At 59.5% G+C, this 23,605-nt stretch overlaps 1 protein-coding gene across 1 annotated transcript; it reads right to left on the bottom strand.

Moving 5' to 3' along the window:
* Positions 1-20,202: 20,202 nt before the first annotated feature.
* HES1 (hes family bHLH transcription factor 1) lies at positions 20,203-22,320 on the bottom strand. Its single transcript, XM_081330126.1, has 4 exons — positions 22,017-22,320; positions 21,824-21,919; positions 21,423-21,510; positions 20,203-20,960 (listed from the first exon to the last, which is right to left on the bottom strand). Exons 1-4 carry the CDS (start codon positions 22,122-22,124, stop codon positions 20,428-20,430), a joined length of 825 nt encoding a protein of 274 aa, XP_081186252.1. The 5' UTR covers positions 22,125-22,320; the 3' UTR covers positions 20,203-20,427.
* Positions 22,321-23,605: the final 1,285 nt, after the last annotated feature.

Raw genomic sequence — 23,605 nt, forward strand, 5'->3', positions numbered from 1 at the left:
GTCTCCCCCGTTTGTTCTTTTCTTCAGACTAGCACTAGCCAAACCCAAGTCCTGCAGCCGTTCTTCATATGCTTTAGTCTCCAGGCCTTTGATCATCTTAGCTGCTCTTCTCTGAACTTTTTCCAAAGTCTCAACATCTTTTTTGTAGTAAGGTTGCAGAATTCCAGCTGTGGTCTTACTAGGGTTTTAAAGCGGTGCTAGCACTTCTGGTGATCTTGATTCTATGCGCAATTCCCACGTCCTCCCCCTCCCCCGCCTTCAGCCCGGGAGAGGCGACCTGAGCCACGGAAAGGCTTCCCTCCAGCCTTCCCTTCCCTTCGAGCAGAACTCGCGGCTGAGCCTTGGGCCGCGCGGCAACAGCGCCTCCCTCTGGCTGCTCACTGAAGCGCCCGCCCCGGGCTCGCTTGCTACTCCTCCAGCTGCGGCGGCGTCGGGACGGACACCCTCCCAGTCTTCAGACGGAGCGCTCGCCTGCCCCGAAAGCGATTGGGGGGGCAGCCGCTCCTTCTCCGGACAGGTCTGACCTGGGGAGACCGAGGGGCCGCCGCCAACCGTGGACAGTCTGAGCCGAAACCCGAACCCTTCTCCGCGGAGGCGCGAAGGGCCGCCGGGAGGACACCGGCGCCGCACGTCAGCTCTTCAGCAAACCGCGGGATGTGCCCGAAGACTGGGGCGCCTTGATCCGTGTCTTTCTCCCCCGTGCCCCCCTTGTCATATGCGGGCTTCAACTCCCGCAGCGGTGAGAGCTGGAGTCCCCCGAGCTAGCCTAAAGGGGCCGAGGCTCCTCGGGCCAGCTCCTCTTGCAAGCAGCCGGCAGAGGGCGCCAGAGTGCAACTCCGATGGCCGCTGGAGGGCGCGGTGGGGGCGGGGAGGCGACCCCCCCCAGGGCGAGGGTGTCGGAGGCTTTGGCGCCAGGCCAGATGATGCCTGCTCCCCCCCCCCCGGGCTGGATGCGGCCCTGCTGTTTTCTGCAGAAGGGGATCCGCGCTAAATCATGGCAGCTTCGGGTAATGCGGACCAGAAGAGGGCAGCGGCGGGGGTCGCTCGGATCCGCGAGAAAAGGAGAAGCCCCCCCTCCCGCCTCCTCTCCCGAAAGCGCTGGTCCCACCGGGGGTTTGGTCTGCCTGGGGCTAATGGGGGGGGCTGGTGCTCTCTGAGCTTGCTTGTGTCCTTGCAGACCTTTCATTACCCCAAAGTGCGAACGTCCTCCTTTAGTGATAGTGGGGTCCGTGACTGTATTGTCAGGAGGCTTGCGAAGCCCACGTGAACAGGGAACAGGAGGCCCTCTGCGCTTTAAGGGAGGACAAGCTCTGGGTTCCCCTCCTGCAGGATCTGGTCTGGGGTCCCCAAGAACCGGAGGGCCCCGCGGCTTCTGAGCCCCCGACTGGCTGCTGCCTGCCTTCCCTGGGCTAAGCAGGCCCTCTGGTGGGGCGGGAAGAAGGGACACCCATCCCAGGAGGCGCCCCCTGGAGGCCAAGCCTGGCATTCTCCAGCTACTGCTGGGCTTCCCCCGGCTCTGCCAGAGGAGCCGCTGCTTCCCTCCCTCCTGCTTCAGCACCCAGGATGCTCCTCCAAGCTGTGGCCACAGAGGAGCCTGGAGGGGGGGGAGTCACGTTTCAAGGGGTAGGGGCTCTTTCTGAGCTGGAGATCTGCTTCTTCGGAGGTTTCTGAAAGAAACGGGTTGGTTTGCTCAACTCAGGCCTGGACTTTTGAGTCTTGTTCTTCCTTGTAGGTTGGCGTGTTGCGGAAACCCAGATATTGGAATGCTAAGAAAAGGTCTTGGCCTTTTGCAAGACACACTCAGGTCTTTAAAGACAGCGTGATGGAGGCCTTAGCCTTCCCCGGGCTTTCCCCCCCCCCATGCCTGTGTACCTCCCCACCCCCACGGGCAGCTCTGCACCATCACCTCTCCTGCGTCCTTAGGGCTTCTCCTCAATGAGGGCGTCATGAGGCAGGCTGGATGCTGCTGGCAGGAGAGGCGGGCATCATGGTGTGTCTGTGTGTGTGTGTGTGCGTGTGTGTGTGTGTGTGTCCAGGAGGGCCAGGCTGGCTCTCCCAGCAGAGGAGTACAGAGAGAGCCTTGAAGGAAATGCCCACTAAGAAAGCCTCGGCTTAGCCCAGAGAGACCGGAAAGGGTGAGGGAGGGACTCCGGAGGGCCCCCCCCCCGCCTTGGTTGCCTTGGGCATGAGAGGGAGGGAGGGAGAAGCTTGTTAGGATTCTACTGTTATACCTACTTTGTAACAATGCAGCCAAAAGGGTACCTCTTTCCTGCTCCCTGAAGTGGCCTACCTCACAGGGCAGAGCTGCAGCTGGCATCTTGTCCTTTGCCCAGAACCTTCCCAGACGGGTTCAAGTCCTCAGCAATTCTGACATGAGTGGAGGAGGAGGAGGAGGAGGAATCAGCTCGCCACCACCCACACCTCTCTCTTGCAGTCTCCTTGGGGGGAGAAGGTTGCCATGGAGACAGACCAGGAAATCCTCCCTGATGTTTCAGCTCTGCTTTTTGCAAAATGCCGCCTGTCAAGATGTTTTCCTTTTTAGTGGGGGCTTTTATTTTCTTTTTGGCAGCCAGAGTTTAAGAGCTATTTTTTCACCTTTAAAAGAAGCCATTTCTGGGTGAACGGGCGGGGGGGGGGGGCTCTGGGAAGTCATGGGTGGTCTTCCAGACCTTAGGCTAGGGTGCCAGAGAAGCTGGAGAAACAGCCCCCCTTGTGAATGGCTTGTCCCAAACCCCTTGCTTCACGTGAATCTGTTCCCCAGGCAATGGCTGTGGCTTGGCCCTGTTCACATGTGGCTTAAGCAGGCCAGGTAAAGACCCAGCCATTGAGGCACAAGATCGGCCATTCCTGGCTAACGTTCACCCTGGCTAGTGCATTGCAGCTTAGCATGCTTTGTGCAAACTCAGCCCTGCTTGGAGGAAGGCACTCTGTGGCTCTGAAAACAGGCAATTCCCATATCTGGGTTAAGCATCTTGTGTGAATGCAGCCACTCTGCGGCCTGAATTTTGCATTGCTCTGCAGCCTCTGGGAACGGTCTCCAGGGAAGGGGGGGCAGTTGGCCAGGATGGAGCTGCAGGGTGCTCAGCAGCCCAGGATAGGCTATGAGCCCTCTGGCCTGGGCGACGGGGGTTTCAGAGTGGGCCTGGGGACCTTCTGCAGACCGTGGAGGACTGCAAGAGAAAAGAGGAGAGCTTGGAAGGATCCCCAGTCCATGAATGGGGGAACCCCTGGAACTGGGTCCCAATACGCCCTATGGGACTGTAATGGCCACCTGTGGGTGGGAGTGCCACATGGCAGAGCTGGGCGTTGCCTGCAAGACGGCCACTGAGTGGCTGCTTGACTTCCAAGGATGCCTCTTGGCAGTGTGGGGCCACCCACGGTCCTAGGATGTGGGGCCCATTCAAACTTTCTTCTCTGGCTCCCCCTGGTAGACCAGCCTTTGATTCCTTCGACTTCTCACCCCTTTGGAACGGACAGTTAACTCGCCTGGCAGTTCAAGATGATGCCACGGATGGCAGCGGAGGAGCAATCAGAGTCTCTGGCTTCAGCTGGGTATATTGCCACGGATCAGGGTGTTGGAGGACCGCCTGCCCACTGCAGGGTTTGCTCTCCGGGGCTCCTCTGCCTTCCAGCTGAGAGCTGCCGCAGAGGACTTGAGAGGCTTCGTTTTCAGCTGGTCTGTCAGGACCCTCCAGAAGATGTGCTTCAAACGAGGGCAAAGCACTCGCCCCCTTTTCACCAGGATGATTGTTTCCATGTTGAAGCAGCTTCCAGGGATCTTCTGTAGTCCGGCGGCAGATAGAAACTATTGTTCTAAATGGTTCAAAATATCATTTCAGAGCAAAATGCTTTCCAGATGACAAATATGGAAAAACCTGGAGACAAGCTCTCCTTGGAGTCTGCATTTACAATTACCGTGTCAATGTTTTTACCGGTTGGAATTTGCCGGAATGCTGAATCCCTGCGGAGCCATCCAGAGTCTCCGGTCTCTGAGCAGGGCTGGGTGTGGGGACCATCCGGGAGGGGAGGAGGTCAAAGGGCAAGCAGGGACATCAATTTGCAAGCTCCATAGGAAAGGTTAAGGGCCCGGAGCACAGAGTTGTAATTGAGTCATCCCGTGGGAGGCATCTGGATCAGCAGGGAAAATGCCCAGACAAATTCCAAGCAGCAGGATGGGGGAGGGGCAGGGGGGCTCCCCCCCCCGTGTGGGGGCTGAAAGGTACCTGTAGCCCTGGTGTCCCTCCCGCTGGGAAAGAGCTCAGTCCCGGCTCCAGCAAATCTCTGTGCTGGCTGCAGAGGCAGAGAGCCTGCCGTGTCCCCCTCCAGCCACGGACTCTGTGGCCTGTGGGGGAGGGGCAGGACTCCCCTGTTTGGGACAGGGCAGGAGACCCTCCCCCCACTGGAGCCAACCTTCCCACCTCCCCAGAGACGGCTGGCTCTTTCCTGATGCTTCTCCAGCAGAGCTGAGGGCCGCCGGCCTCAGCCGGGGAAGGGGGTCACCCTGGGCCTGGAGTCCCAAACCTCTGGCTTAGCCTGATGTGCAGACCCGGCCACTGGCCAGTTCAAGAACCCGCGACTGACTTGATTCTGGTTTTGTGTTCTGTGTGGACACAGCTCATCCATCCTCTTTTGGTCATCTCACACGGAAGAAGCTCCCTCCCGGAGGCCTCCCTGGAACTGTCCATGGTCCTGCTCTCCTCTTCTCCTGGGCCTCTGCCCTTGCTTGACCTCCCTGTCCTCCCGCAGGGCAAGGAGACGCTCAGTACTGGCCCAGAGAGGAGGCTGCAGAGGCAAGACCCCCCCCCTCAAGAGAGGGCAAAGATCGCAGGAGGCGGGTTTTGATTGCCCCCTTGGCTGCCTGTCTTGGAACTTAACCAGTGTAACAGCTTGCCACTGGAGGTTTTAAAGAAGAGACTGGACAGTCAATTTGTCTGAGATGGTACAGGTTCTCCTGCTTGAGCAGGGGGCTGGACTAGAAGACCTCCAAGGTCCCTTCCAGCTCTATTCTCCCTAAATGGGGAGGCCCCTGGAGGACGTGGCCCTGATTAATAGCCGTGGGGAGGCTCTTCCTCCAGGCAACACCTCCTGGACTCAAGCCAGGTTGTCAGGAGAAGAACCGCCCTCCCCTCCTTCCCCCCTGGAGTGTAATCTGCGAGTGAGTTTTGGACAAGAATGCCTGGATGTTTACACAGAAGGTTGCACTGAAAAGAGTCTCGGAAATAATTACAAGGGGAATCCTTTTTCAGCTCATTCTCCAATATTCTCCTTTGCCTTGAGAAGCGGGGTGGGGGGGTGGGGGTGCTGCCTCCCGAGGAAGGGGAGAAGAAAGAGCCCCTAAGGCAGAAACTCCAGAGAGATCTTTCTCTCTCTCTTTTCTGACAGAAAGGAAACCTGCTGAGATCAAAGGGGGTTTGGTCCCCTCCTCCCTTCCGACTTGTGGACTGGTGGCCGAGGGGAGCAAAATGTTCTGAAAATGGGAAGGATTGTTGAGGAAGAGGGCAGTTATGGAGAAGCTGAATTACATGATTTGTCGATGGTGGGGAAACCAGTCTTTAGCTCCCTCCCGTTGAACTCTGAAGCCCTCTGATGATCTGCTCCAGCTCTTCTCCCATGCTGAGACCTCTTCGGAGCCCCACCTCCCCCCCCCCCCAGTTGCAAAAATAACCCTGGCCGAGATGGGAAGGAGCAGAAGGATTCAGGTGGTTTCCTTGGAGGGAAGCTGAGATGGACATGCGATTAATCAATCAATGAAGGATCTGGCTGGGGGTCTGCCTGAACCTCTCATCTCTCATGGGTGCCTTAAATGGATTCCCACCCCGTGCAGAGCAAAAGACTCAAGGCCTCCCCCCCTCCATCTCTGGTTGCTATTAAAGACTTGAGACCTTGGAAAAAGGTCAGAGAAGAGCAACTAAAGTGATCGAAGGCCTGGAGACTAAAACGTACGAAGAACGGCTGCAGAACTTGGGTTTGGCTAGTCTGAAGAAAAAGAAGAAATAGGGGAGACACGATAGCAGCATTCCAGCATTTGAGGGGCTGTCACAAAGAAGAGGAGGGGGTCACATTATTCTCCAGAGCACCAGAGGGCAGGACGAGAAACAACAGTTGGAAACTGATCAAAGAGAGAAGCAACCTGGAATTAAGGAGAAACTTCCTGATAGTGAGGACAATTAACCAGTGGAACAGAAGTTGCCTCCAGAAATTGTGGGCGCTCCGTCACTGGAGGTTTGTAAGAAGAAACTAGACAGTCATTTATCTGAAATGGTAAAGGTTCTCCTGCTTGAGCAAGGGGCTGGGCTAGACGACCTCCAAGGTCCCTTCCAGCTCTATTCTATTCTAAAATTCTAAATCTCCCAGATTCACCTGTCCAAGCTTAATCCACAAAACAGGAGGCTGTCATCCTGGATTTCTGCCAGGGAGCTTGGCTCCAAATCAAAAAACAAGAAAACAGGTCTGGGGCTTCACACAAAGTCCTGCTCCAGAAGACGAAGTCCAGAATCCAGAGATGGAAAAGCCAGGCCGCATCCTGACCTGCCCAGAAAAACACGGTGCTGGGCAACACCAACGTGTCTATCTCAGCCACCCAGGTCCCGGTCGCCCCAAAGGGGCTTTTCAAAGGGCAACTGGACTGTCTTGTTTTCTTCCAAAAAGCTTCTTTGGTTCAGGCTGAATGGTGGGGTTTGAAAGCGGGGTCAAAGAGGCCATCTGGGTCAAAATTGGACGGCCCTCTTGCACTCTGATTCAGGGGACCCCGAGAGTAGAGATAACCCCCCAAATGGCATCAACGACTCTCAGAGGGAGTGCTAACCACCAGGTGACTGCTAAGGAATATAATCCTTCCATTCTCCACCATCCAGCCAGCTTCTTGGATGAGAAGTGAAAAAGTCTTCAAGGGGAAAAAAAGGCAGAAGAAACTCCGGTTGCCTTTTGAAAAGCACCCTTCAAACTCCATCAGAGGAAACCCCTTTGACGATGCCCTCCCAGATGGAATCTCCAGAGAAAAAGGGTGGGGGGACGCTCCATCTCCAAGAAGACCCTTGTGCGGGCCTGCCTCCACCTGGGGAAGGGCCTGATCTGCCATGGTCCACGATCCCAGCCAGTTGGGCATCCTGGGGACTGAGCAGACCGCTGGTTTGAAAGGGGGGGTCAAAGAGGCCATCTAGGTCAAAACTGAACAGCCCTCTCTCAACGGGGGGGGGGGGGGCGGAATACAAAATCATCTATCTCCAGTCTACAACACAGTCAGTTCCAAGAAGGCTCCACGCACATTTGCACTACTCAGGTGACCCTGAAGGCACAGATAAGCCTCCAGGTAGCATTAACAACTCGCTAAAAGAATGCAAATGAACAGCTATCTGCAGGGGGTATAAATCTTTCCATTTCCCCCACCATCCAGCCAGAGCTGAAAAGCTTCTTGGATGAGAAGGGAAACATCTTCAAAGAGGAACAAGAAAGTCCAGTGGCCTTGTGAAAAAGCATCTTTGGGATGAGCAGAGGACCCTCCCCGCCTCTTTCCCACAGGGAAGCATCAGCCAGATCCCCCTTCCCTCTGTTGCCATGCAGACGTTGCCACCCCTCTTTTGTGCCCTGCACCCGGGCCCAGCAGCCCCTTGGCAGCCAATTCTGGCCGTAGGGAGGTCCAGGTCCAGGCACAAAGGCCCAGGTATGGGGCCCTGGGCTGCCTCTGACCTTTCCCATTGTTGGGCAAAGAGGCTGCCAAGGAGCCTAATCCGCTTAGGGACCCCCTTGGGGGCCTCGAATGGAAGCGCAACGGAAGCCTGGTCCGGAGCAGGACTCGGAAAGGAAAAAGCCCGGAACGCTTCCGGAGGTTGGTCAGTTTGGGGGGACAGTTTCTTCCGAGACGACCTTGGGGCTGCTCAGCCAGCCGGTTTCCATATGAGGGGGGCGAGGGGGGTCGCAGATGGTGATCACGTGACCGGGGGACCCGATCCGGACAGCAGCGCCTGAGTCACAGCCACGGGACTGTGGGGTGCTGCAATGTTGGCTGGTCTAAAGAAAAGAAGAAATAGCAGCGTTCCAGTCTCTGAGGGGCTGCCACAAAGAAGGGGGGGGGGTTTTCACGTTATTCTCCAAAGCACCAGAGGGCAGGACGAGAAACAACGGTTGGAAACTGACCAAAGAGAGAAGCAACCTGGAATTAAGCAGAAACTTCCTGACAGGGAGGACCATCAACCAGTGGAACAGAAGTTGCCACCAGAAATCGTGGGCTGGAAGTTTTTTAAGAAGAGACTGGACATTCACCTGTCTGAGACAGTATAAGTTCTCCTGCTTGAGCAGGGGGGGGTGGACTAGAAGACCTCCAGGCCGCCTTCCAGCTCTATTCTGTTTTGTTCTGTTCTATTATTAACTGGTTTGCTACTCAGCCTGCCCTGAGATGCCTTGTCAGACGCCCCGAGTTGCTTACAAAAACATGAAGACAGTTTGCATCACTCATCCTCCTTTTTATTCCACTTCCTCGTTTTTCTCAGCCCTCGTCTAGACGAAAGGAAAGCACCAGCCTCACCCTCCTCACAGGCACAGCAGTTCTTCGCTGACTCCAGGAATCCCGAACTGAGTTGGGCCCTTCCCTCCAAAGCTTGGCCGGTGCAGGCCTCCCGCCAGCCGGGTATCCACGGATAAAACATCCGGCCATTTGTCCAGGGACTGGGGCAATGCTCTGAGCCCTTTGCTCTGCTCCGCCAGTCCTGGCTTTGATTAGCAAGAGTTTCTCACAACTAAGGTGTACATGAAGGAGATCCCAAAGAACAGCTGGGACACGGCGGAGGAGAGACGTTGGTTTGGGGCAGCCAGTTAGTCCACTGGCACTGTTTTGACATCCAGACTCAGAAGAAGGACAAAGTCATTCCGAGTTCCTCTTTGCGAGTCTCACAGTTGCCAGTTTTGAACAAAGAAAGGAGACCAGCATCACAGACGGCCAAGCTCACATAGATTACAGACCAAAAGTCTCGGACTACCTTGGAGGATTTTGACAAATACGGTGGTTGTTTTAAGGCTTTACGTTTCTTAACTCAGGACATACAATGACCTATAGTAATTTTCTGTCATCATTAAAGTTGTGCTGCTTGACAACAGCTGTCTGCCATCAACAGAATAAGAGTTGGAAGGGACCTTAGAGGTCTTCTAGTCTAACCCCCTGCCCAGCCAGGAGACCCTAGGCCATTTCAGACAAACGGCTGTCTAATCTCCTCTTATTGTTCTTGGTCCAATCACTCCTGATTGCCATTCTTAAAACAGATCTGTGTTGTTAAGCGTGATACCATGTGGCTGCTATCTGCTGGCTTGGGGGCCTCTGAAGATCTTCCAGCTGCACCTCTTCTCCCTCTCACCCACTGAAGTCCCAGGAGGGGCTTCTGGGAAGGAGAAGTGGCCATTGGCCTCTTTTGCTGGCTGGAGGTGGGGAAATCTGGGCTGGGGTCTGGAAACCCCTCTGCACTTCAGTTACCGATCTCTCCTTGGCTGCTGCTCAGCTGGTTTGCTTTCTCAGGGGGGGGGGCTGTAGGGTTGTGTGAGCCCATCCTATGCAATTCCACCGGGGCAGAGACCCATGTGGGGACAGTCCTGCCCCAGGGTGAGAAGTCACTTGGCTTCAGCATGAAAGCGAAAGGAATGCTTCCTCGGGCTGCGAGGACCAAGGTATCGTGAGCGTCAGTCATCAGATGCAGGAGGCGATGGATTCTGTCCTCTGCGCTTGCAGTGACACCGTCTCAGCCACAAGACCATCCTGGCTTGTCCCAGAAGCCCCAGTTTGCAGGGCCTTTGCCAGGACCCTCCTCTTCTAGCTGGGCAGCACCAAGGCCCAGGCAGCTCCCCCCACACGCCTGGCCCCCTTCCGCGGTGACCACCAGGTTCCCCACAGAGGGTGGGTGGGTTGACCCAGGAGAAATGACCTTCCTTTCTCGCCAGCCTGGCCAGGTGATGGGCAGGAGGACTGTGGGAGGGGCAGAGCCGGGTTGCTGCCCATGGGAGCAAGCTGCCTACTGAAGCTCCGAGGGAGGGGTTCCTGCCCTCATCTGGGAGGGGGCCTCTTGAGCAGCTGAGCCCCCCCCCTGGCTTTTCCAGGATGCCTGCAGTTGCCCAGGCAGGCAGGCAGGCAGGGAGCACAGTCAGGCTGGGTGAAGAAGCTGGAGATGTTAATCTCCCTTAATCTCCTCCCAGCTCCTGACTTCCCCATGCGGGGTGGGGGGTGGGGGAGGCACTGTCTTTTGAGAGAAGGGCTGGATTTTGGGGGCGGGAAGCCTCCCCTGTCCTTGCCCCACCCCACATGGCCTCAAGGTGAATTGGGGTTCCAGCACTCCAGACAGGGATGTCTAGATATCCTGGGGGGTGGGGCATGGGGAATTCCACCCCACCAACCCTAGGCAGTGATACCAGTGACGGCTCCATGTCCGAAGGGCATTCCTCTGTCTGGGCTCTGGAATCCCTGGGAGCCTTTCCTGGAATGAGCCAGGCCCCCATGAAGCCCCACTGCTTCCGGGGAACAATTAAAAGCTCTGCACCCCCACACTTTAGCACACTTGGAGGGAACAATGGCGGAGAGGGAAGAAGCTGCAGTGGCTCCTTTTGTCTGCTGCCCATCTGAACCTTCAAAAGGGTCTCCCGCTCCAGGGAGGGGAGGGGGGCTGACCTGGCACCCTTGCGGGGGGGGGGCTCAGGAGGGGGGCTTTTGGTCAAGACAGAAAGGCCACCTTAATTGGCTCCATTCCCGGCCAGACTCCTCCACAAAGCTCCCCCCTGGCCTTGGGGGCGGGGCCTGAGCTCCTGGGACTGGGTGGGGCAGCGTGGGCAAAGACAGCAGGGGGGAGCAATGCGCATGTGCAAAGGGGGCCTAGCTCAGAGGGTTTTTTTTTGCTGCTTTCCCAACCTTTCCTGCCCAGCGAGCAGACACGTGGGAGCGCCTTCCCCACCTGACCTGAGAAAGGCTTCGGGCAGAAGCGTTCGTGGGAATGGTGGTCTTAGGCGAGACAGAGCCCTCCTACTCAGCAGCTCGACCCCCACGCCCCCTCCCTTGGCCGAGGACGGCCCTGGGTGGCTTCAGCTAACGGGCAGGCAGCCGCCGAGAGGGAGGGCAACCGCGTTTGCCGTGCAGATGCTGCTGGCAGCCGGGCCGGCGTCCCTCAAAGGAGGGGAAGCGCAGCCCACTTTCCTCGAGGTCTTTTCTGTGGAGGGTCACTCTGGGAGGAAAACACAACGCCGAAACTGGGGGGGGGGCTCGTGGTGCACCCAGGATGGCCCTCCAGGCAAGCCTGGAGCCTTCCCCTTTTCCTGCCCCCTCGTTCTTCGGGACCCAGAGCAGCCGGGTCGGGTCGCCCTGCAAGGCGCAGCCCAGGCGGGATCCACGTGGCCGGGGAAGCCGAATGCCCCCCCCCCGCCCAGCACGAGGCCCACGTGCGCAGGCGCCTTCCCCAGAAGGAGGGGGGCGGGGGGGCTTCCCCGTTGCCCCATAATTGGCGCTCTCCCGAGGCTGGGAAGGCCGCGGCGCTGATCAGGCTCTGCGGCGGCGTCTGGGCCGTCTGGCCGGGCGGCGCTTGTCAAGGCCAGAATGGGCTGACAAATGCGGAGCCGCGGAGCGCGGGCGCTTCCCTGCCGGCCGCCCCGAAAGGCACCTGCCGCCTCCGCGCGGCCTCGGGGCTGCCCCACGCTGGGCGGCGCGGCTTTCGGGGCCAGGCGGCCAGGGACGGCCCGGCGTGGCTCGGGGCAGGGCGGCCGCCCGGCCAGGCGCGGGGTGGAAGGCTGAGGGGGCGCCGAGCGCGCCGTAGGAAGCGCCCCCCGTTGTCCGCTGCTTCCTCCTGGAGGGTCCCGGCTTAGCGGAGAGAGAGCAGCCCCCCCCCAGTCAGCCATCACTTCCTCCCTCCTGATCCGGAAGACTCTGAATGGGGGCTGTTTTTTCTTCCCAGCTGGGTGCAGGAGGAGCTTCCTCCGTTCCCCCGGGCCGAGGAGTCCTTGGGCTTCCCCTGGAGACCTCTGGCCAGCCTGGGGGTGGGTGGGCAGACTGGGGCAGAGGGGCCTTTGGCCGGGTTGCTGGTCCCTCCTTAAGTACATTCACTGCCTGTTCAAGGTTTTCTTCAGAAATTTCTGCCCTAATATCCCAGGCAAAGTGCACAGAGATGCCCCATCCTGTCCCCCACCCCAGAGGAGTTCACGCGGGGGGGGGAGGGGTTGGAGTCAGTTCACCCAGAATGCCAGTCTAGGCTCAAAAGGGGCTGGTGGGATGTGGGCCTCAGTCCTTGGCAGAGCAGATGCTGTGACGTGCCCGTTAAGTCGGGGTGGTTTCTGCAAGGCAAAAGCTGGGTGAACACAGTCGTGCTCTTTGGTTAACCTGGGTTGGGTCGTTGTGTGAACTGCCCAGCAAATGGATTTCTCTCAAAGCTCTCCCCTCCTCCAGAAGCCGGATCAGAAAGCCACCACCTGAGGGGCAGGTACAGCAAGCCAGGAAATCTGAAATGGTCTGCAGGACCAAGGCCAGTTCCGGGGCCTTTGCTTCCTCCTCCAGGACCTCCTCTTAAGCACCTGAGTGACCAGGCCCTGGTCCCTCTCTTCAGCCTCCCCAAGAGCCCTTGGCCATGGCCAGCATCATCATCAGGGGGAGGGAGGGAGGGAGGGAGGAAGGAAGGAGAGTTAAGAAGAAGGGAGGGAGGGAGGCAAAGGAAGGAAGGAGAGAAGGAAAGAAGGAGGGAGGGAGGGAGGGAGGGAAGGAAAGCTCTGGCCTGTGCAGAAAATCCCGGGGTGACCTTCTTTGGTCCTTCAGGGGCATCAGGATTTGGGAGGCCGAGTAGCCCCAGAGCGTGGCTGATCCCCTGGAAATTAATCTGTGCTCCTCGCAGCTAGATCTGCAAAGGAGGCCCCTTGCATTATTTGCTCTGAATGGAGAAGCCCTCCTCCCCTCGCCCCAGTCCCCACAGAGCCTGGCCCTCCGTCCGCTTCCCCTCCGCCGGCTAATAAAGGCGTTGCCCACCCCATCTTCTGAGCCTCCACCGCCAAAGGGCTCTTGCTACAAAAAGCACACACTGCTAATCTGGAAGTAAAGGTCACTCTGGCCGGCCCTCGGCCACAAAGGGCCAGGTATGGCGTGCTGGCAGGGAGTGACCTTTACGCGCAGGCGGAGAGAAAGCCTACCACAAGCAGCTGCACAGAGGGAGCCGGCCGCTGGACGGGAAGGGATTTTGCCTGCCAGGGCTACCTGCTGCTCTGCCACAATGGAGGCCAAGGCTTGCGCGGCGAAGATGTGAAGAGAGAGAGGCCGGAGACAATGAGAAGATGGGCCGTGTTAAGAAGGGGCCATTTGATCCGCCAAGAATAAGTGATGTGCCCCCTCCCAGAGCAGCCTCTGTGTGCCCCCTCCTCCAGGCAAAGAAAAGCCTCCGGTCCCAGGAGCAGCACCGTGCCACCCGGGTGCCACTAAATTAGGTGCCACCTGCTGCCCCTGGGGAAGGAGGTCAGAGGCTCGAGGTGACCCAGACTTTGGGATCCTGGAGACCGTCGGCTGCGCTCACCCAGCCCTCGGCCTGGCCTTGCAGAGCTGGCAGAGGCATTCCCACCCCCTGCTAAACTTGGTTAATTCTTAGAAGAGGTTTTTTATGGCTTAGCCTTCTGTTCAACCCAGCCTGTTGAGTCCATTTATCTGCATTATGCAACCCAGAATGAGAATTAAACCGGCTGCAGGTCAAGAGGGTTGTGTGAATGCAGTCAGGAAGAGGATTAAGAGCAGCAGGCTCTTTGGTCAGGGGTCAGCCCTGGGGGGCCTCCTCCAGTTCTCCCACCTGGAACAAAACCCAATAGCTGCCCCACAAAGGAAGAGAGCTCAGGTTTCCTGAGGCGAGTAACTATTGTTATAAGGAACGTGAAGGTCCGTCTTGTCCGCAGCTTCAGCCGCTGAATCCCCACAATGTGCTGAATCAGGTCAGCTGGACCACACAGCTGCATTCCTGCACTTGAGAAGCCTGGTTAGTGTTAAACCTGGTTGGCTCATTGCTGGCTTGAGAGTTCTTGAGAACCCCTCGAAGAGGTCAGTCGCCCGCCGGATCCCGTCTGCCTGCCTGTCCTGGTATCAATAACTCAGCCTTATCCCCACCTCGGGCCCCGTTTGTCCTGGGCAAAGTTTCACACCTCTCTAAAACCTTGCAGGCACCTCTGTAGAAAGTCGCCCGGCCGCTTGTGCCCTGGCATCTGAAGGTGCCCTGGGAGTGCCCATCTCGGCTCATTCAAGCAATGGGCAAAACCCCCAGACAATGTTCCTTAGGTAGTGTGGGATGTTCCTCTCCTGCCCTTGGCTGCCTTCTCTGGGCTTGGGTGTGGCAGGGACTCTCCTTGGGTGCCTGGGAGGAGGAGGAGGAGGAGGAGGAGGAGGAGGAGGAGGAGGAGGAGGAGCCGGGCAGTCGACATGGAGGGCTGAACCAGGCAGCCTGAAAAATGATCTGGCAGGCGGCAGTTCAGAAGGGCAGGCGGAGTCTTCCCGGCTATTATCAGCCTAAAATACAACCTGACAACTGGCAGATAAAACTCCAGGGAGCGGAGGATGAGGAGATATTTACTGCTTTCCCGTTATGGAAAGGGAGGGGGAAAGGGGACTCTGTGCCCAGCAGGGCCCAATCCTTGCACAAGGGTCTCCCCTAGGAGAGTCCAGTTTTGCAGTCTGCTACCCAAGGAAACCAGCCCCTCCCCAAGCAGCCCAGAAGGGGCCTTGGGGGCATTTGAGCCCTCCCCCTCCCCAGCCTCACCCCAGGCCACTTGGGCTGCGAAGGGAGGCATTGTGGGCTTGGAGGGCGGGGCCCCAGTGTTTGCAAGTGGCCCCCCTGCTTGGCCCTCAGTCTTCACCCTCAGGCCTCCAGGGATTACTGACTCCTGCCTGGCCTGCTCAGTCCGTAATCGGGCTGCGATGCTCTCATGGACAAAGGTGCTGGGCTGGTGTGCCTCAAATGGAGCCTGGCCCGGGCCAGAGATGGCTGCTTCTCTGCCCAGCTGGGCCCACCCAGCTTTGGGGTTAGCGCTTTCTCCGTGCCAGTCCCCAGTGATTGGATAAACTATTAACGTCATTTAAAAATGAATCCATTGCAAATACAGGAAAACCCATGCTACTTATCAGGTCCAACAATACTAAGAAGTCTCCTGCAAAGTCCATGTTGGGTGGCCTTAATTATGCACCATCTGAGACTGTGGCTGCTGTTGTCCACAGGCTGCAGTCCATCCCTTGCAGATGAGCAGAGCCAAAGTTCCTAAATGATTGTAGTAAACAAACCCCTCAGCGAATTGTGCAGCTTCCAGGGGGGGGTTCCTCTTGTCCCCCCCTTCCCCCATGAGCTGTTTTAATCCGTTGCCATTCATGGGTCTGTAATAAACTCCACTTAACACAACCCTGTGCAAATACACTAAACAAACTGCAGCCTCCTGAGTCCCACCCCCCCTGCATCCGCATGTGCTGGTGGGCTTCGGAGGCAGCCCCCCTTCCCTCCTCCTGAGCCCCTCCCCCGGAGCTGTGGCTTTCTGCTTTTTTGGATTCCAGAGCTGGGCTGAGCCCCTCCTGGGATCAAAGGCTGCAGTAGCAGCAGCACTCCCAGGTCTGGGGCTGAGAAAACACACCTTGAAAGCAGTGCAGCCCCCTCCAATCATCTCCCCCCCCCTTAGAAAGGTGCAGATGCCCTTTGTCTTGGAGCCCCTGGGGACCCCACTCAGCACCATATCCTCAGTGTATGTTTGTGTGTGTCTCTGTGTGATGGAGGTCTGAATGTGTGTGATGGAGGCTAGGTGCTGAATGTACTGAGCCGCAAAAAAAGGAAAGGAAAGACGGGAGGGGAGGGGAGGGGAGGGGAGGGGAGGGACAGGGTTGCAAGAATGAGCCTAGCGGTTGTGCTGATCCCAAGCGGCTGCCTGATTTCATCCATCCCATTAAGGTGCTGCTCTTGTCCTTTCTGATAGCAGAATGACAGAGCTGGAAGGGACCTCGGAGGTCTTCTAGTCCAGCCCCCTGCTCACGCAGGAGACCCTGTACCATCTCAGACAAGTGGCTGCCCACTCTCTCCTTAAAAGCCCCCAATGTTGCAGCACCCACAACTTCTGAAGGCAACTTCTGTTGTTCTCCTTCATTCCGGGTTGCTTCTCTCCTTGCTCATCAGCTGCTTCTTTCCCTGCCTTCCGGGTGCTTTGGAGATCACAGCAAGCTGTGTGTGTGTGTGTGAGTCGGAATTTGTGAGTCCAGGTTTTCTGTTTGTGTTTCCTGGATCAGTTTTGGGTCCAGGGAGAGTTTTGCATGTGAGAGAAATTTGGGTCACACAAGACTCCATTCCCTCCGTTGTGTAGAAACCACAATGCTGCCTTCTCCTCCTCCTCCCCCTCCTCTTCCTTGTCCTCCCCCTCTCCTCCCCCTCCCCCCTCCTCTCCAGATAACCTGAGCCTCCTTCTGTAAACATCCTGCCAATGTGGTGGGGGGAGAAGGGGGGGCTCTGGCAGATTGCCAACCAGATAACCCTGCTGGCTGATGGAAGGTGCGAAAGGGGGATCGCCCTGCCAGGCTGGCAAGGACAGAGGGGGCTCCCGGGGCAGCCCCTGGCGAGGGTGCCAGCTTTGTCCTGCACTGGGGGACAGTGTGTGTGTGTGTGTGGGGGGGTTTCTGGCCCCAACAAGGAAAAGAGGAGCATTCCCAAGGGAGGGAGAGGCTTCCCGTTAAATGGGCTTTAACTGGGCAGTGGGAGAGGACTCTTCCCCATGGAAGGAAAGAAAGAAAGAAAGAAAGAAAGAAAGAAAGAAAGAAAGAAAGAAAGAAAGAAAGAAAGAAAGAAAGAAAGAAAGAAAGAAAGAAAGAAAGAAAGAAAGAAAGAGGGCAGCTGAGATTGCCTTCAGCCTTCTTGGAAAAGTCCTTCCTTGGGAAATGGATTAATAGCTGGTCCTCGACTTATGATCACAACTGAGCCCAAAATTTCTGTTACTAAGCAAGACAGTTAAGTGAGTTTTGCCCCTTTTAATGACTTTTCTTGCCAGAATTGCTAAGTGAATTCACTGGATTCTTAAATTACTAACCCGGTTGTTAAGTGAATCCGACTCCCCCCCCCCATTGACTTCGCTTGTGAGAAGGTCACAAAAGGGGATCACGTGACCTTGGCGGGACATGCGACCTTCATATATGTGAGTCAGTTAAGGATCCGAAGGTAAATCTCCTGACTCTGGGGATGCTGCAACGGTCGTAAGTCTGAAAAATGGTCATAAGTTACTTTTTCACTGTTGTTGTAACTTTGAACAGTCACTAAGTAAACTCTTGTGCCTCGAGGGCTCCCTGTGTTCAGACGGAGGGAGGAACCCACCGGCTGACCGGGGTCCTCAGAAGTGGGGCTGGGAAGGGCCTTTGCCAGGGAAGACCCCCTTTCTTCCTCCCAGAGGCCGGCTGGGAAAGAGAGGGTCTCCTCTTGCCTTCCTCTTTCCACAGCCCTTCCCATTCATGGGTGTGTGTGTGTCTCTCCGAGAGGCACCCTTTGCTTGGCAGGCTGCCCACAGCCCCTTTCTCATGACCTCGCCTCTTCCGGAGGTCACCCGGCGTCCTTGTTGCCTGCCAAGAGGTCGGCTGTGGGGGAGAGGCAAAGGTCCGGCCTGTCCAGAGCAGAGGGGCTGCCCAGCCCGTGGGAACTGCAGGCAGGGCCAGGGCCCAGAGGGAGCCAGCTGGCACTGTGGCCAGGGAACTGCCCTCAAAGGGCCCCCTCTGCCCCTCACCTGGGTGCGTGTGTGCACGTGCATGCGTGTGCCAGAGAGCGGGGGGGGGGGGGAAGAGAGGGTGGCATGCCAGACGGCAGGAAAGGCCCTGCCCTCCTTCCAGCCAAGCGGTCTTGTGCTCAAGCAGCAGCGGGGTGGAGGGGGGGGGCTGGATTCCTCTGGGATCTGGACCTGTTTCTACATCGTGGTGATTGGGGCTAATTCTTCCGGAGGTCAGAGTGGGGGTGGGGGAGGCTGTGCTGGGTGGGGGAGAAAAGAACGAGCCTTCTTCATGTTCCCCCCCTTTGGGCGGGAACAGCTTATTCCAAGACTGTAGAATTGGATTCCCCCCCCCGCCCTTTGGAATCGGCGCCCCCCCCAGGGACGAGGAGAGCGGCAACCTGCTTTCCCGAGCCGCCAGCAGCCCCCGGCCCCACGAACGCTAAGCGGGGAGGGGAGTTGGGGAGCGTCGGGCGGAACGAGCTCGAATCCCCGCGAGGTAAAGGGGGAGAGTCTCCAGCGCTCCCCTCCGCTCCTCTGACAATGATTGACGGAGTGCAGCGGTTTGTGGGGGCGGGGAGGGAGGCTCGCTCTGCCGGGGAGAGGAAAGCGAGCGGGCCGGGCCGGGAAGGCTCCCCTAAGCAGCCCCCGCCAGTGGAGGCCCCGGGAGGCGTGGGCTTGTGCAGACAGGGCCGGAGCCCCTTCCGCTCGCCCCCTCCTCAGCATTCCTCTGCCAACACCTGAACGCCGGCAGGCACCTGGCCGGCTCCGCAGGCCCGGCGAGGGCGGGAATTTGAAAAACCGCTCTTCAAACCTTGGAGGGCGGGGGAGGCCCCGGGATCGGAAAGCCGAGCCGGCCCTTTATCGGGCTGCCCATCTCCTCCGCAAATGGGCCGTGACCAGCAGGGCAGGGGCCAGGCGGAGCGGCTCCCGGGGAGACGCGGCGAGCGAGCGGCGAGTGCCGGCTGCCCCCCGCGCTTCCGCAGCCACATCTTTTCTCAGTTAGCAGGCAGAGAGAGGAAAGGCGGGGGCTGATCACAACCAGATGGGGCGGGTGTTAAATCATCACAGCAGGGCCAGGACGGGCGTGGAGGAAGCGCGCCGGCCAAGGAGCGGGGCCCGGATTTCCCCGCTTCCCAGAGACGCACCGGGCCAGGAAAACAGGCCAGATCAAGCCACGCCAGGCCCGGCGGGGGGGGGGGGCTGTAGTGCACGGCCCTCGCCCCGGGCAGAAAGCAACCCTTGCAGGAGGGGAGGGACCCTCAGGGCTCTGTCGGGTAGCTCACATGGTGGGCCTCTGCCTCCGCCTGGGAGGCCTCCAGCAGCCAGCCTGGCCCCTGCCCTGCTCAGACCACAGGCTTCAGCAGGCCGCGTGTGTGCAAGTAATCTCAGTTAATCTTAGCCTGGATGTGGGTTAACTTTTGTGCTCAGGGAAGCCCAAGAAGTCCGTCTGTGCGGTTGCCAGGCCAAGGGAGAGCAGGCTGGGCCCGGGGTCCTCATCCCGGGAAGAGCTGCCAGCTGCTCCACCTTCCAGCTGAGCCCAAACTCTGCCCTTTCCTGCCAAGGGCCTTCCCCCTCCCAAGGAACTTACAAGCTGTTTGCTCAGTGTTGAAAGAGCCCCACCTTGGCACTGTCTTCCTCTCAGTGACACCCCACCCCACCCCACCCACCCTGTTCTTTCCTGTAGTGACTGCTCAGCTACTGGCAGCTTTGCGATCCGAGGAACGTCAGAAGCTCCCAGTTGGGCCACCGGCGACAGGATTTGGGCCACCCTTTTTCACGTGGCAGAAGCCATGCAACAGCTGCCCAGAAAACCTCTTCCTCTGACCTTTCTCTCAAGTAGGCTGGATTCACACGGCAGGAAAGCAAGCATGGTTCAAGAGAGGCTTTGGTCCAATCGTGGAGACTCAGTTCACCCTCAGGAGAAGAGGCCCTGCTGGACTTTCCCGGTGCATCAAGAGCTGCCCACTTGAAGCTGCTCTTCTTCCTCGGGAGCCCTGAGCTGCTTTCCCAACCTGGCAGGTGTGGAAAGGGGGGGTGTCTCTTCCAGGGGGGGGCAGATGTCCTGTCCTGAACCCTCCACCTGCTGCTTCTCCTAACCCAATTGCTGCTGATGGTCCCTCTCGTCTGGACAGTCAGCCTGCGGAGTGTCTGGAGAGATCTGAGTGGCCGTGGGAATGCCACGAAAGCCTTGCCAAGGATGCCATGCGGGGCGATCCCTGGGGCCCTGCTCAGTTAAAGGAGATTCCCCCTCCCAGCTCAGCTGCCCCCCAGGCCCCCTCTTCCTGGGCCTGGGCAGGAGTCAGAGGTTCCTGTGAGAAAAAGCCCGGAGGGGGGGCAGCCTGGACCTCCCCTGCCCCCCCAGCACTCCTGGGAAGATGCAGCTCTTGCCAACGTTTAGGGGAAGGCCGGGATCTGCAGATGAGCCCCCTCCCCCACCCAGACCCTGCCTGTAGCCCCTGCAGCAGCATCTCTCCTCCCCCTCCCCCCACACAGCCCGAGTGATGGTCAAAATCTTTATTTCTATCAAGGCTTCCAAAAAAAGGAAGGGAAGGCTTTTTTATATGAACAAATCAATCTTTGGTATTGCTTAGAAATAAAAAGGTGGAAAGACACGGAGGCTCAATCCAAGACGAGCGTAGGTCCTATTTACAGGTGGGGGTGGGGAGAAGAAGCCAACCGGGCAGTCACTGGGTGGCCTCCGACCGGCCTGCTCACTGAGTCCAGGGCCAAGGCGGCTCACCAGGGTCTCCAGAGCGAGTCTGCTGGGAGCGATGGGGCAACCGATCCTGACGAGATGCCGGCAGGGGGAGGGCCTGAACTCAGACTCCCGCCAGCGCAGAGTGGGACGACCGCGGTGCCGTGCGGGGCAAAGGCCGCGTTGGGGATGAGGAAGGCAAACTGCCCGTCAGACGCCGGCACCAGCTGGAAGCCGCCGAACGCCTGGCCGCTCTCGCCCGCCGAGTTGCTGAGCTTGCAGGAAGCCACGCTGCCAGAAGGGGGCGCTGTGCCGGCGGGCATCTGTACCAGAGGCTGCCCCAAAGAGGCTCCGGGCTGGGCGCCGGGAGTCGGGGGCAGCGCTGCAGACTGCGGGGCCGGGTAGTTCAAGGCGCTGATCTGACTCAGGCAGCCGGCCAGGTGTCCAAGCAGCCGGTTGCGGACCTCCGTCTTCACCCCCTCGCAGGAGGAGAGGAAGCGAGTCACCTCGTTCATGCATTCGTTGAAACCTGCTCGGTACTTGCACAAGACGGAGGGATCCGTGTTGAGCGCAGCTGCCGGGAGGAAAAGAAGCGGCTGCAATCAGGGGAGGGGCCGGCGGCCTTGTAGGCAGCAGCAGCAGCAGTTCCGGACCCCTCCCCCCGCCCCCCAGGCTGCTAAGCACTGGGCCCCTCTGACGGGCAACTGCTCCCACCCCACCAAGGAGGAAGGTCTGAAGCCGGCCAGGCTGCGGGCATCTGGGCCTCTGCGAGCCGGACACTCACGAGCGGCAGGAGGCTGCCCCCCTCCCCCGGGCTGCGAAAGCCCCCCTCCCCGCCGCCGCCTCCTTTCCGGAACTGGAGCGACTTGGAGCTGCGGCTATAAATACTGCGAGAGGCAGACCGTGGGAACGCGTGCCTGAGCCAAGTCAGTAAAAGGCAGCTTGGATGGCATTCAAAACCACAGGCGGAAGTCTGGAAGGAGTCAGGGAGGGGGGTTGGGAGGGGGGTTGGGGGGGCACCCGCCCGGCCACTCACCGGTCATCTGGGCCCGCTGCAGGCTCCGCAAGTGCTTCACCGTCATTTCCAGAATGTCAGCCTTCTCCAGCTTGGAGTGTCGGGAGCTCTGGGGACAAAAAGGAGGCAGGAGGGACATGAGACGTGGGGGGGGGGGGAAGAAATGACACGCCCCACCCTCAAAACAAGGAATCCCGCCCGGGGGATGTTGGGGGGTGGGGGTGGGGGGAGGACCAGGGAAACCCCTCGCTGCGCCCTCCCAGCCCCAACCGCCCATCTGCGGATCACGCACTGCAGCGCCCCAGGCTGCCCTCCCCCCGTGGAAAAGGAGTCTAGAGCCGGGGGGGGGGCTTCCTTTGCTTCGCCGAGCCCTTTCGTGCCCCCTTCCTCCCCCTCCCCCCCGTGGGCTGCCCGCCACTCACGTCCTTCTTGAGGGCGTCCAGGATGAGCGTCTTCAGCTGCCCCAGGCTCTCGTTGATCCGGGCGCGCCGCCGCTTCTCCATGATGGGCTTGGACGACTGCGGGGAGAAGGCGAGCGCAGCGGTGGGCCGAGCCGCCCACAGGCGCCCCCGCCCCGCGCCCCCGTCCCTCTCCCTCCGCCCGGCCCCCTTTTACCTTCCGCTGCTCGGCGGCGGTGCGGGGCTTGTCCGGGGTGGCGTGCGCGCTGGCCGGGGTGGCCGCCGCGGGAGACGAGGAGCATTTCTCCATTGGGTCGGCGGGCATCGTGGCCCCGCCGCGGCCGCGAGAGAGCCGGCGCGACTCGGGATCCGGCGCGGCGTCCTCCGCGGCGAGCCCAGCGGGCGGGGCGTGGATGTGGCCGGGTCGCCCTTCCCAGCACGTCGCGCGCCCTCCGCGCTTCCCTGCGGCCGGAGCTGCCGCGCTAGCCAGCCGCCCCCAGCCCCGCGCAACCCCGGCCGGCTCCCTGCCTGGCGGCCGCTATTTATAAACTGCCCTGCACGCGAACGGCTCGTGTGAAACTCGCCAAACTTTCTTTCCCACAGTGACTTTCAGCCAATGGGAGCGGGAGACACGCGGCCCCGCTCGTGGACGGTGCCCACTCATTGGCTGCTCGGCGCAGCGACCGGCGGCCAATGGCGCACGCCTGGCCCCCGGGCAGCAGGAGCCGCGCTGTCAATCACGCGCCCGCCTTAACCCTCGCGGCGCTGCCGCCCCGCCCGGCCCAGGAGGGCGCGCAGGTCGCTGCCCTCGGCGGTCGGCGGCGCCCGGCACGCGAGGATCCCAGCCCCCCCCCAGGCCCCCCCCGGCTCCCGTCCAGGGGAGCCCCTGTCCGGCCCCGGCAGCCCGACCCGGGGGCCACGCGTGGGAGGCCGTGGGCAGAGCGGCGGGGAGGGGGCTTTCCTGCAATGCAGGGGGATGCCGGCCTCGGGCCTCCCTCCTCGGCTCCAGCCGCCTGGCTGCCCGCAGGCGCTGCCCTGAAGCGCGTGCCGGAAGGTCTCCTGCAGCCGCAGCCGCCACCAAGGGCGAGGCGGCCGGGCGGGAGCTGTGGGGCTCGGCAGCCGGGGAGAGAAGCCGGGCACGTCGCCCCAACCGCCGCCAGAGCCTGGGAAAACCCCGCCTTCCGGGGAGGGAAGCGAGGAATGCGGCCTCTCGGGCGGGAGAGGGCAGCGGGGCAGCGGCCTCCCCTTTCGGCGGCGGCGCTGGAGTCCCCAGGAAGGGGAGAGGGCACAAAGTAACGCCCCCCCCCCCCGAAATGGCAAGCCTCCGGCTTCTGGGCCGCTCGGTCCTAGCGGGCTCTCGGCCGTGGCTTCCGAACCGCCATCGTGGGAATGCGGCCCGCGAAGGCTTGAGAAAGTTAAGTTGACAAGGCCTTTCACAAGGGGGACGTCTCCCCTCGAAGCGATCAAACGGATGAATGTTTTTCATTCAAGGCAGCAAAGCTAATTAAAATAATATGCCGAGCTTCACGTGTAATTACTGAGCTGTTGATTTCAGTGGACAAAAACCAGCGGAGGGGCAGCCAGCAAAGCAGAAAGCTTCGGGGCTGGGGAGTTCAGTCCTAATCAAGCCTGGTAAGCAAAATGGAAGCGTAGGATTCTAGGCCTGGAAGGGTCCTCGGAGGTCTTCTAGTCCACCCTCCCCCCCTGCCGAGGAAGGAGCCTTGCACCATCCTGGACAAATGGCTGTCCAACCTTCTTTTGAAAAACTCCAGAACTCTCGGCTCCAGTCGTGGCACGTGGCACAGT

The sequence above is a fragment of the Vipera berus genome (genome assembly GCF_964194415.1).
Source record: "Vipera berus genome assembly, chromosome: 5".
Taxonomy (NCBI): Eukaryota; Metazoa; Chordata; class Lepidosauria; order Squamata; family Viperidae; genus Vipera; species Vipera berus.

Coding starts and splice junctions, on each gene's coding strand:
- HES1 (XM_081330126.1), bottom strand. CDS start 22,124: ATGCCCGCCGACCCAATGGAGAAATGCTCCTCGTCTCCCGCGGCGGCC. Junction 21,920..22,016: donor CCGCCGCCGAGCAGCGGAAG/GTAAAAGGGGGC, acceptor TTCTCCCCGCAG/TCGTCCAAGCCCATCATGGA. Junction 21,511..21,823: donor TGGACGCCCTCAAGAAGGAC/GTGAGTGGCGGG, acceptor TTTTGTCCCCAG/AGCTCCCGACACTCCAAGCT.